General features: G+C 36.8%; 1 protein-coding gene across 8 annotated transcripts in view; it reads left to right on the plus strand.

Moving 5' to 3' along the window:
- MINPP1 (multiple inositol-polyphosphate phosphatase 1) overlaps positions 1-13602 on the plus strand; it is a 167801-nt gene that overhangs the window by 11980 nt on the left and 142219 nt on the right. For 7 of the 8 annotated variants that reach the window (XR_007471135.1, XR_007471134.1, XM_049696583.1 and 4 more), the window contains one exon: positions 5177-5310. The exons of the other annotated variant lie outside the window; for it this stretch is intronic. Coding sequence is in view for 5 of the 7 variants with exons in the window: in XM_049696583.1 (XP_049552540.1) it covers positions 5177-5310 (134 nt within the window). In the remaining 2 variants the exon portion in view is untranslated. The remainder of the gene's footprint in view (positions 1-5176; positions 5311-13602) is intronic. 8 annotated transcript variants of the gene reach the window in all.

A 13602-nucleotide genomic window follows, 5' to 3' on the forward strand; every position in this document is an offset into this window, starting at 1 on the left:
TCTGGGGTCGGTTTTGGTATTTAATATTTTCTTGTAAAAGTCATTCATGTTCTCTAGGTTTTCAGATTTATTTGTGGAGTTTGGCAAATTTATCTCATGATTTAAAAAAATGTCTTCCTTCTATATCTGAGATTATGTCCCCATTATTATTACTTATTTGTGTGTCTGCATTTTCTTTATTATGTTAGTTTAGTGTCTACTAATTTATTATTTTTTTCCCAAGAAACAGTTTAACTATGTTTTGAACTTTATGTAATGGAATCATCCAGTATGTGTTTTTTTGTATCTAGTTTTTTATCAACATTATGTTTTTAAGATTTATCTATGATGCCTCATGTAGCTATAGTTCAGTTATTTTTATTGCTGTATAATATTCCATTACATGAATTACCATAGTTTTTTAATCAATTATCTTGTTGGTGAACATTTGGGTTGTTTTCAGTTTGGGACTATTATGAATATTCTTGTGTATGTCTATAGGTGTGTATATACACATTTCTGAAGGTCTATGTCTGTAGTAGAATTGCTGGATCATAGGATATGCAGAACTTCAAATTTACTAGATAATGCCCAATTATTTTTTGGAGCTGTTCCAGTTTATATTTCTATCTTTATGCTTCTTTCCATATATTTTTTTTCTTGTTTTGGACTCATTCTTTTTTAAATGATTATTTTATTTTCTTAAGTCTTTGGAATTCATGATACTGTGTTTATTTAATTATAGTTTTCATTTGCTCTGTAGCAGAATTTCTAGGGTGAGGGGTTTTTTTCTGGCTATTTTATCTGTGTAGCAGTCTTGTTTTTAATTTGTATATTTGTAAAGATACTAGCACCTTTTAAATTATTACTCATCTTTGCAGTGAATTCAGCTTTTACTTCTCAGACGGCCAGTAGGGATGAGCAGCTATTCAGAGATAAGTCGTGTTCCTTCCAGTTTGGAGTTTTTCTCTGAGATTCTTTGTAGAATGCTTCTTGTAAAGATGGAAGATCAGTCTGTTTCCTGTAATGGTGTTACATACTGTCCAGGGAGGCTCCTCTTAGACTTCGTTCTTATTGTTTCAAGCAAAGGATTATTGGATCTACTCCTGCAAGTGTACAATGTGCTTTGAGAATCTGTCTTCTGTTAGTTTTATCTGAGGGGTTTTGTTTGTGTTTTATTTGATTTTCACTGCATTTGGCAGTCCTTCCTCATTTATGGTGGTGGCTCAGGGTACAGAGGTCTCCTAATTTCTTTGAAAGGGGCATTTGCATTTCTTTTTCATTCTTTTTTTAGAGTGATTTCTGAGAGAAGAGAGCATATATATCTTAATTCCATCATCTTAAAACCCAAAGCTTTGTTTATATTTTCTAGTTAAGAGCACTTTCAGTGTTTCATTGCAAAATATGATGTTTGGCATAGTCACTAGTAGTTATCCTTACCAAGTTAAGAAAATTTCTGTTTCTTACTAAAACCTTCTATTTATTTATTGTTTTTAAGATCAGGAATGTTTGCTGAATTTCTGGCATCTAGGAAGATGATTTTTTTTTCCTCTTTAATCTTCTAACATAGAAATTACATTAGTACATTTTCTAATACTGAATTATCCTTACATTCCTTCTTTCTTATGATAGATTCTTTTACTGACTGATTTTTCTTCTAGTTATAAGTCATGTTTCTTGTTTCTTCATGTATTTCCAGTAATTATTTATTAGATACTGGACACTGTGAATGTTATGGTGTTGAATGCCTGGATTTTGTCTTCTAAGTATTGAATTTTGTTTTATTTTGCAGTTAAGTTACTTGTGGATCAGTTTGATCCTTTTCAGGCTTCATTTTTCTGAGTTTCATGCTCTCGACCTGACCTTACAAAACTCAGAAACAAAACCTTACTTATACACATGTCTTTACTATTAAAGTATGTCTCTTCTGGGGTCCAGATTGAAGTCCTGGATGTCTTGGTATCTATGGAAGCTCTCTCTACTTAGGCCGCTTGGAACATGAATATCTCTCAGCCTTGTGATAGCTCTGGAATTGATCAGCTTACAACTCCCATGGCCTTTGGCAGCAGAATCAAGGGGACCCCCTCACGATTTTTGGAGTTCTTTTTCTGTGTAGCTTCCTCCTCTCTGATACTCTACCCTGCTAATTCCAACCACTTCAGACTTACTAAACTCTGAGTTCTGACTCCTCAACTCAGCAAGACTGCCGAATTCTGCTTGACATCCTTTTCCCTGTGCCACAGTTTGAAGCGCCTCTCCTTTTTCATTTCTGATACTATTTTTGTTTTATTTCTTGAATAGATTTGGCAGAACTTTATCTAATTCTTTTTATTTTAATTTTTTTAACGTTTACTTTGTCCCTTTTGCTAACTTCTTAATTTAATTGCCTCTTTAATATATGTTTAGTTTTGTGTTTGGTATATGGCAGCGGCCTACCCTTGCTCTTGCTCTTAAATTTACGGCTTGCACTTAATTTCTCTAGGGACTCTTCTGAGAAGAATGGCTCATAACTACTGTGTAGTCTTCTCTTGTACCTCTTTTGGGTTTCAAGATTTAGTCCTTTATTTTTGGTGTTGGATCAGAATCATACATGAGTACAAGTTTGACATTCAGATAAAGGCTACCTTAATCACCAACTCCAATTCAAGACCTCTCCACAGAAATCTACCACTCCTGTCAGTTTGATGTGTACTTTTCAACCTTTTCTGTGCTCTATTTATAATTTATACCATTCTTAGAAATGTAAACAGTGTAATTGTGTGTGTATTTTGCTAGTAAATGATATTATACTGTATTATTCCTTTTTTTTTGTCTTTAACAAATATGTTTATTGTACAAAGATTACCCCTCATATAAATTACTGCAGCAGGGCTTCCCTGGTGGCGCAGGGGTTGAGAATCCGCCTGCCAGTGCAGGGGACACAGGTTTGATCCCTGGTCCGGAAGATCCCACATGCCATGGAGCAAGTAAGCCTCTGTGCCACAACTACTGAGCCCACGTGCCTAGAGCCCATGTACTGCAGCAAGAGAAGCCACCACAGTGAGAAGCCCACATGCAGCAACGAAGACCCAACACAGCCAAAAATAAATAAATAAAATAAATAAATTTATTTTTAAAAAAATTACTGCAGCACACAACTACAGGAATTCACAAAGCAATTGACATTTACTGAACAACGTCTGTGTGCTAAGGGCATTTTTGAGGGCTTTGCACAATTCTCAGGAGGTACTAGAACTCTCAGTTTGCAGATAATGAAAGTAAGACTCAGCTAAATTATGGGATGCGTCCAAGATTACAAAGCTAATAAGGAAGAGATCCAGCATTTGAATTAGATCTGTGAAAGGCATAAGGATCAAAACACTGAAAATAACTGACCAGAGCTTCCCCTTGCATAGATGATAGCTTTCAATTACTTCTCATGAAAATGAAGAAGGAAAATTATGTATTCCTTTGCTAGTCTGCAATCAAGATGTCAGGAGTATTGGTCTCCTCAGAGGGCTGTAAGAGAAGTATCTGTTCCAGACCTCTCTCCTTGACTTACAGATAGCTAGCTTCCTTCTCTACATATCTGTGTACAATCCTTCCCCACCATCTTGCTCTTCTCCTGCTACCAACAGCAGTTAGACAACATACACTGGGTTTTATACAAAAACCCAGTACAGGGCTTCCCTGGTGGCGCAGTGGTTGAGTGTCTACCTGCGGATGCAGGGGACACGGGTTCGTGCTCCAGTCCGCGAAGGTCCCCCATGGCGCGGAGCCGCTGGGCCCGTGAACCATGGCCGCTGAGCCTGCGCGTCCGGAGCCTGTGCTCCGCAACGGGAGAGGCCACAACAGTGACAGGCCCGCGTACAGCTAAAAAAAAAAAAAGAAAAACCCAGTACATAAAGAGCACTCTGGCCATGATAGGTTCAGAAATGGCATAATATTGCCCCACTGAACTACAACAATAATAGTTGGTGGGTCTGATCTATTGCAAGTAGCAGAGGCCAGTAAGTATTTATCATTCTTAACCTGCTCTTCTCATTTAGCAGTATGTTTTGGAGATCTTTCCATGTCAGTTCATGTAGATCTATAAATAATCTTATAGTATTCCATAGTATGTGTATATCACAGTTTATTTAAGCCTCTACCTATTAATGAAATTCAGGTATTTCCAGGAAATTTGGGGGGGGGGAGCTCCTTTAAGCAGTGCTACTCTAAGATATTCTTGTACATTGTCTCTTGTGTTCCTCTGTGAATATTAGTTTATAAGAAACAGAATTAAACGGGCCTTAAAGATGTGTGTTTTTGTGTATTTTGCCAGTCTGTCCTTTAGAACATCTGTATTAATACACATTCCTTCTAGTACCAGTTTTCCATATCCTTGGTCTACTTTTTTTTTTTTTTTTTTTGCTGTGTTGGGTCTTTGTTTCTGTGCGAGGGCTTTCTCTAGTTGCGGCGAGCGGGGGCCACTCTTCATCGCGGTGCGCGGGCCTCTCACTGTCGCAGGCTCTCTTGTTGCGTAGCACAGGCTCCAGACGCGCAGGCTCAGTAGTTGTGGCTCACGGGCCTAGTTGCTCTGCGGCATGTGGAATCTTCCCAGACCAGGGCTCAAACCCATGTCCCCTGCATTGGCAGGCAGATTCTCAACCACTGCGCCACCAGGGAAGCCCCCTTGGTCTACTTTTATTACTGTTTTTGCCAAACTGATACATGAACCAAAGTAACTCATTTTCTATCTGGTTTCTACCTTCCTGAAATTCTTAAAAATTCCGGATTCACTGTTGGCACCTTCTGTGCTGTAATGAATATTCTTCTATGTACATTTTTTCTTTTTTCTGTATATATCTTTGCTATCATCTTAAAATAATTTTAGAAGAAAGCGGAGGTGAGCACGTCTTTAACCCAGTATCCTGAACTGTCATGGATGCTGGATTACTGCTTGTGAGTACTACTAACTTGCTCTTGCATGTCAGTCTCTACATTCCCATTTGGGTTTGTGTCTCAGCATAAATCTCTGTGTCATGGACCTTTAGGTTCAACCCTTAAATGCTTGAAATGGTAAGTATAAACTCTGTAAATGCTAAGATTCTACTATACCTTGTGTAGAATGGTGATTAAACAATGTAACCTTTTCTGAAAAAATCATGATTAAATCAGAAAATCTGTTACATTAATAAAAATTAATAGTAATGATTTTTGAAATTTGTATTTTTAGGTTTTAGAATACTTAAATGATCTGAAACAATATTGGAAAAGAGGATATGGGTATACGATTAATAGTCAATCCAGCTGCACCCTGTTTCAGGATATCTTTCAGCACTTGGACAAAGCAGTTGAACAGAAACAAAGGTAAAAACTTAAAAAAATTTGTTTTTTGATGTATTGGGTTGGCCAGAAAGTTCATTCGGGTTTTAGGATCTTATGGAGAAACCCAAGTGAACTTTTTGGCCAACCCAATATATTCTGAGTGCCCAGTTACGCTTCTGGAAAATGTTTTATAATGGGTGATTTTTAAAAATAGATTTTGCTTATGTTTTTTAAAAATAATTATACTTACAAAAGAATTAGATGACATATGTAAGTTATAAAGCATATAAACATATAAACCCTCCATTCAACCCAGGAACTGGAACATTACTAATAATTTGCATGTGTCTATTTATGTGTTCCTTAGTGACTCAATTTTCCTGCCCTCCCTTGCCCCATTTACTCCCTATCCCCTTTAACTACTATTCTGCATTTGGTGCATATCATTCCTTTGCCTCTATAAAAAGGCTTTATTATGAATGTATGTGTGCCCAAACAATATGTTTAGTTTTGCTTAGAGACATAAGCAAATGGGACTTGTTTTTTTTCCCCCTCAACATTACATTTATAATATTTATCATGTTGTTGCATATACTGTAGTTCATTCATTTTTACTACAGTACAATATTCAATAATGTTCAATATTCAGTAAATAAATACCACAGTTTATATCATCTTCTCTTGTCAGTGGGCATTTGGGTAGTTTCTGTTTTTTGCTATTATAAATAGTGTAATTGTACATGGTTTCTGGTATGAATTTTTTTTTGTTTTTATTTTAAATGAGAGTTTCTCATCAAAAAGTCTCTGTTAACATTCATACTTCTCAAAGTTTAAAAAAAACCTTTTCATAATTTGAACATTTGGTAGAATATAAACCCCATTTTATTTGATAAATATGCTTCCTTGAAAGCTTATACATTCACAGTTGGAGATGAAAATCATGCTATAAACACTGAGACAGAAAGACTGAAGATGGTGTATTTAATTGGGTTGGCAGTATGAAGTTTTATATACATACAGATATAGCGAGAAATTATGTGAGTTTGTGGATATGACTTTAGTTTGTGGAATTTTCTTGGGTTTGGGAATTAGGGACCATCTGTACTAGATCTGGTTTTCTTCCCTGACTTACAATGGTTCAACTTATGATGTTTTGACTTTTTGATGGTGCAGAAATGATACACATTCAGTAGAAACTGTACTTTGAATTTTGATCTTTTCTGGGGCTAGCTATATGCAGTATGATACTCTCTTATGATGCTGGGCATTGGCAGTCAGCCGCAGCTCCCAGTCAGCCATGCGATCACGAGTGAAACACTGCTAATATACTTACGACTTTTCTATATCTATACAACCATTCTGGTCTTCACTTTGAGTACAGTGTTCAATAAATTATATGAAATATTCAACACTTTATTATAAAATAGGCTTTGTATTAGGTGATTTTGCCCAACTATAGGCAAATGTAAGTGTTTTGAGCACATTTAAGGTAGGCTAGGTTAAGTTATGATGTTTGGTAGGTTTTTGACTTATTGATGTTTTCAGTTTAATGATGGGTTTATTGAGACATAACCCCATCATAAGTGGAGGAAGATCTGTACTTAGTTTCTGCTACCAAACACTTTTTTGGGGCAAAATAGTCAAGGAAAATTCCATCTTGAGATAGGCATTAATTTCTTTCCTACTTGGTTTTATGAACTTTTTAAAACCCTTAGACTTTATGAGATAACAGATCTTTACTGTTTGTTCATTGTTTATTTGTTTGTCCCATTGTTGAATGTGAGGTAATTAAAATTGTGTCAGAAAGATTCTTAAGTAACTTTTGCAAGGTTTGCTGTTACAATTTGATACCAGATTCAAAGCTTAAGTAAGAATTTTATCATTGGTGTTTTAAAAATAAGTATTTCTGTACACTGGAAACTACAAAGCATTACAGAGAGAAATTAAAGGTAACCCAAATAAATGCAGAGAGATACTATCTTTATGGATTGGAAGACTCAGATTGATCATCTGTAGGCTGACTGCAATCCCTATTGTAATTCCAGTAGGTCTCTTTGTAGAAATCGAGAAACTTACTCTAAAACCTATACAGAAATGCAAAGCACCCAGAAGAGCTAAAACAATTTTGAAAAAGAACAAAAAGACTTAATAAATACCTGACTTCAAAACTTATAAAACTATAGCCGTAAACAAATGGATCAATAGAATAGAATAAAGTCAACAAATAAATTCCGATATATATGGTCAGTTTTTGACAAAGATGCCATGGTAATGCATTGGAGAAAAGAATAGTCCTTTCAACAAATGGTGCTGGAACAATTGGACATCCATATGTTAAAAAATGACAGACCCTTACTTCACACTCTACACAAAAATTGATCATAAATTTAAGTATAAAATGTAGAATTAGAAGACTTCTAGAAGAAAATGTAAGATCAAGCAGCAAGGATATATTGTACAGTGTAGAGACATATAGCCATTATTTTGTAATAACTTAAACAGTATAATCTATAAAAATATTGAACCATTGTGTGATATACCTGAAACTAGTATAATTGTAAATCAATGATACTTCAATTTTAAAAAGTAAACAAAAAATATAGGATCAATGGCCTGGATATAAGAGCTAAAACAATGAAACTCTTAGAAGAAAACATAGTAGTAAATCTTCATTTACTACTCTGCCTATTTGGGATTAGGCAGAGATTTCTTAGATACAACACTAAAAGCACAGTCCATTAAAAAATTGATGAAATGGACTCCATCAAAATTAAAAAATCTTTGTGCTTCAAAAAGCACTATCTGGAAAATGAGAAGACAAGCAATAGACTTGGAGAAAATAATTGCAAAACATATATATGATTAAGGATTTGAATCCAGAATATATAAAGAAGTTATATCTCACTAGTAAGGTGACACATAACCCAGTTTTAAAAAAGGGCAAAAGATTTGAACAGATACTTTACTAAAGAAGACATATGGATGGCAAATAAGCACGTGAAAAGATACTAATAAACTATCTACTGATTATATTATTAGATATTAAAACCACTGTGAAATACCAGTAATACCCCTAAACTGGCTGTAAAATAATAGAAAAAATATATATATTGGTCTCTGCCCCAGGTTCTTGACACAGGGCTCCTGAAACCATTGTCATTTCCTGGGTGATAGGAGTGTCTTTTGTTCTAATGAGGTGACTGTATAGGCTCATGGATGGCTCCAGGATGACGACTGGTCACCAGAAAGACCAAGCCATGATTAGAAGCTTGGAATTTTCAGCCCCATCGCCGCCCCCCCCCCCCACAATTCTCTTGAGAAGGGGAAAGGGCTGGAAGTGGAGTTAATGATCAATCTTGGCTACGAGGTTCAGGGAGCTTGTGGGTTGGTGAATGAGTAGAGGTGTGGCGAGAGTGGCTTGCCTGGAGAGGACATGGAAGCTCTGTGCCCCTTCCCACATACCTTGCCCTGCACATCTTTTCCATCTGGATGTTCATCTGTATCCTATGTCATATATCCTTTTTTAGTAAACTGGTAAATGTAAATAAGTATTTCCCTGAGTTCTTGAACCACTCTAGCAAATTAAACCCGAGGAAGGGGTCATGAGAACCTTCTATCTGTAGCCATACTGGATAGAAGTTGTGGGTAACCTGGGTGACGACCTACTGCTTACAATTGGCACCTGAAGTGGGGGCCAGTCTTGTGGGACTGAGCCCTTAGCCTGTGGGATCTGATGCTGTCTCTAGGTAGATAGTGTCAGAATCGAGTTAAATTTTAGAACAGCCATCTGGTGTCACAGAAAATTGCTTAATGTGGGGGAAAAAACCCTACACATTTGGTAACCAGAAGCGTCAGAAGTATTGTGAATGTGGTGATAGTGTGAGAGTAAAGGAGAAACAGAGGAGGAAAGGACTACGTATTTTTCTTATTCACTGGCTAAAATTAAAAAAATATATATTTTACCAAGTGTTGGTGAGATGTGGAGGAACTGGAAACCTTATGCACTTTTGGTGGGAATGTAAAATTGTATAGCTGCTTTGAAAAAGTTTGACAGCTTCTTAAAAAGAATCTTCTTAGGACTTCCCTAGTGGCACAGTGGTTAAGAATCTGCCTGCCAGTGCAGGGGACACGGGTTTGAGCCCTGGTCAGGGAAGATCCCACATGCTGTGGAGCAACTAAGCCCGTGCACCACAACTACTGAGCCTGCGCTCTAGAGCCCGCAAGCCACAACTACTGAGCCCACGTGCTGCAACAACTGAAGCCCACACACCTAGAGCCCGTGCTCTGCAACAAGAGAAGCCACCGCAATGAGAAGCCCGTGCACCGCAACGAAGAGTAGCCCCTACCCGCTGCAACTAGAGAAAGCCCGCACGTAGCAATGAAGACTCAACACAGCCAAAAATTAATTAATTAATTATTTATTTTTTAAAAAGAATTTACTAATTCAGAAAAATGGCACCTTTCCTTAGAGTTTTTTCAGGATGACCCCAAAATGCTTATGACATGTAAGAATGAAATCAGAACATTCTCTAACACTGTATACAAAAATAACTCAAAATGCATTAAAGACCTAAATGTATGACTAGGTACTATAAAACTCCTAGAGGACAACATAGGCAGAACACTCTATGACATAAATTGTAGCAATAATTTTTTTGATCCATCTCCTAAAAAGGAAATAAAAGCAGACATAAACAAATGGAACCTAATTAAACTTAAAAACTTTTGCACAGCAAAGGAAACCATCAACAAAACGAAAAGACAATCTACTAAATGGGAGTAAATATTTGCAAATGATATGACTGACAAGGGGTTAATATCTAAAATATATAAACAGCTCATACAATCCAATATCTGAAAAACAGGCAACCAAATCAAAAAACAGGCAGAAGACCAGAATAGACATTTTTCCAAAGAAGACATACAGATGGCTAACAGGCATATGAAAAGATGCTCAGCATCACTAATTATTAGAGAAATGCAAATCAAAACAACAGTGGATATCACCTCACACGGGTCAGAATGGCTAACATCAAAAAGTCTGCAAATAGGGGCTTCCCTGGTGGCGCAGTGGTTGAGAGTCCGCCTGCCGATGCAGGGGACATGGGTTCGTGCCCCGGTCCGGGAAGATCCCACATGCCACGGAGCGGCTGGGCCCGTGAGTCATGGCTGCTGAGCCTGCGCGTCCGGAGCCTGTGCTCTGCAACGGGAGAGGCCACAACAGTGAGAGGCCCGCGTATCGCGCAAAAAAAAAAAAAAAAAAAAAAAGTCTGCAAATAACAAATATTGGTGAGGATGTGGAGAAAAGGGAACTCTTGTGCACTGTTGGTGGGAGCATAATTTGGTGCAACCACTATGGAAAACAGTATGGAGGTTCCTTAAAAAACTAAAAATAGAACAACCATATGACCCAGCAATTCCACTTCTGGGTATGTATCTGGAAAAAGTGAAAACACTAATTCAAAAAGATACATGCCCCAAAATGATCATAGCAGCAGTATTTACAATAGCCAAGATATGAAAGCAACCCAAGTGTCCATCAACATACAAATGGATAAAGAAGATGCAGTGTATATGAGTAAATACAATGGAATATTACTCAGCCATAAAAAAAGAAAGTTTGCCGTTTGCAACATGGATGGACCTGGAGGGTATTATGTTTAGTGAAATAAGTCAGACAGAGAAGGGCAAATACTGTATGATATCACTTATATTTAGAGTCTAAAAAATAAACAAATGTATATAGCAAAACAAAGTCTCACAGATACAGAAAACAAACTAGTTGTTACCAGTGAGGGGAGGGAAGTAAGGCAGGGCACAATAAGGGTATGCGCTTAAGACATAAAAACTACTGGACTTTCCTGGTGCACAGTGATTAAGAATCCGCCAGCCACTGCAGGGGACGCGGGTTCGATCCCTGTCCAGGAAAATCCCACGTGCTGCAGAGCAACTAAGCCCGTGAGCCACAACTACTGAGCCTGCGCTCTAGAGCCCACGAGCCATAACTACTGAGCCCGCGTGCCACAACTACTGAAGCCTATGCGCCTAGAGCCTGTGCTCCGCAAAAGAGAAGCCACTGCAATGAGAAGCCCGCGCACCGCAAAGAAGAGTAGCCCCCGCTCACTGCAACTAGAGAAAGCCCACGCACAGCAATGAAGACCCAAAGCAGCCCAAAATAAATAAATTTTTAAAAAAGACATATAAACTACTATATATAAAATAGATAAGTAAATAAGATATATATTGTACAGCGCAGGGAATTATGGCCATTATTTTGTAATAACTTTTAATGGAGTATAATCTATGAAAATAATGAATCACTATGCTATACACCTGAAACTAACATAATGTTGTAAATCAACTATACTTCAATTAATTGACATGGACAGATGAATGGATAAAGATGTGGTATATATACACAATAGAATATTACTCAACTGTAAAAAAGAATGACATAATGCCATTTGCAACAGCATGGATGGACCTAGAGATCATCATATTAAGTGAAGTAAGCCAGACAGACAAAGACAAATATGATATCGCTTATATGTGAAATCTTTAAAAAAAATTATACAAATGAACTTACATACAAAACAGAAATAGACCCACAGACATAGAAAACAAACTATGGTTACCAAAGGGGAAAGGAGTGGGGAATAAGTTAGGAGTCTGGGATTAACATATACACATTACTATACATAAAATAGATAACCTACTGTATAGCACAGGGAGCTATACTCAGTATTTTGTAATAACATATAAGGGAAAAGAATCTGAAAAAGATTATGACTGAATCACTTTGCTGTATACCTGAAACTAACACAACATTGTAAATCAACTCTACAGTACTTCAATTTCAAAAAATTAAAAACAAAACAAAACAAAAAAAACCCATGCCAATGAGCAGTCATTCCTCATTTACCGCAGCCCTCTCAGCACTAGGCAAGCACTAATCTACTTTCTGCGTCTGGATTTGCCTTTTCTGGACATTTCATATAAATAGAATTGTATAATATGTGGTTCTTTGTGACTGGCTTCTTTGATTTAGCATAGTGTTTTCAAGGTTCATCCATGTTGTAGCATGTATCAGTATTTCATTCTTTTTTTATGGCTGAATAATGTTTCATTGTATGAATATACCATATTTTGTTTATCTGTTCATTAGTTGATGGACATTAGAGATATATTCACTTTTGGGTTGTTGTGAGTAATGCTACTGTGAACATTTGTATTCATATTTTTGTGGGGACTTATTTTTATTTTGCTTCGGTATATACCTAGGAATGCAGTTTCTAGGGGGTCAGCAATTTTGACTATCAGGGATTGCTAAAGAATATTAAAACTGTAGATGTGTATAAAATCCCTGACACGCAGTGGTTCCTGGATGTGATCTGAAGATGAAGCATTCCAAGCTGAGGTTCGTCCATTTATAGTAATCTAGATTACCTGCTAGGAAGTTTTGTTTTGTTTTTATCCTAACAGTTTTAGTTTATTTTCTTATAATTTGCTTATCTTACCCACAAGTGAAGTACAGAGGGAAAAAAATGCAACAAACTGAGTACTCCATTATGTTAGGTAATAGCTGACTGTGTTTTTAAATACTTAGAAGCTAATGAGACTAATTTTCATGGGTGGCTTATTGAATGAGATGCAGTAATATAGAGGCAATGTGATGTAGTGGGCAGATGCTTGGGTTTGGTTTGAGTCCTGGTTCTGCTTTATTGATGCTGCAGATTTCCCACTTCTGAAAAGGCGAATATCTCTCCTGATTCACAGGGTTGTTGTGATAATCAAATGAGGTAGTGCCTATTAAAGCACTTAGTATAATGCAGTATACAAAGGTGGTATTATTATCGTATACGAGAGTTCTCTGGTCAAAACATGTCCTTAATGTCTTTGTCGGACATTCACACACCTCCCCTCCCTCTGCTGCTGTGATTATTCAAATATTGGAAACAGATATTTTGTAGTACTTAGTCTCTTCAAATTTTCATGGTCTTGAGCTCATTTCTTAAACTAATTCCCTTTTCATCAGCAAGATGGAGAAAATTTTTACTTGTTTTGGAGGACTACTCCTGAATTTTTACTCCTTTTGGAGGACTACTCCTTTATTTGTGAATTGAAAAGAAGATTCATTCAACAGTATTTTAAACGTCTACTGTGATACATGTCAGGCAGTGTCTTAGGAGCTGGATATAGTGATGAGTAAGACAAAGTCATTGCACTTGTGACTCTTACAATTGAGAGAAGATAGAAATGTATATAAAAGCCATGGGCCATGGTATAATTATTCATGTAAGTTTGTAAAACAGTATAAAAAGTTAAAGGAAGGAG

Source organism: Orcinus orca, chromosome 14, assembly GCF_937001465.1.
Source record: "Orcinus orca chromosome 14, mOrcOrc1.1, whole genome shotgun sequence".
In the NCBI taxonomy this organism is placed as follows: domain Eukaryota; kingdom Metazoa; phylum Chordata; class Mammalia; order Artiodactyla; family Delphinidae; genus Orcinus; species Orcinus orca.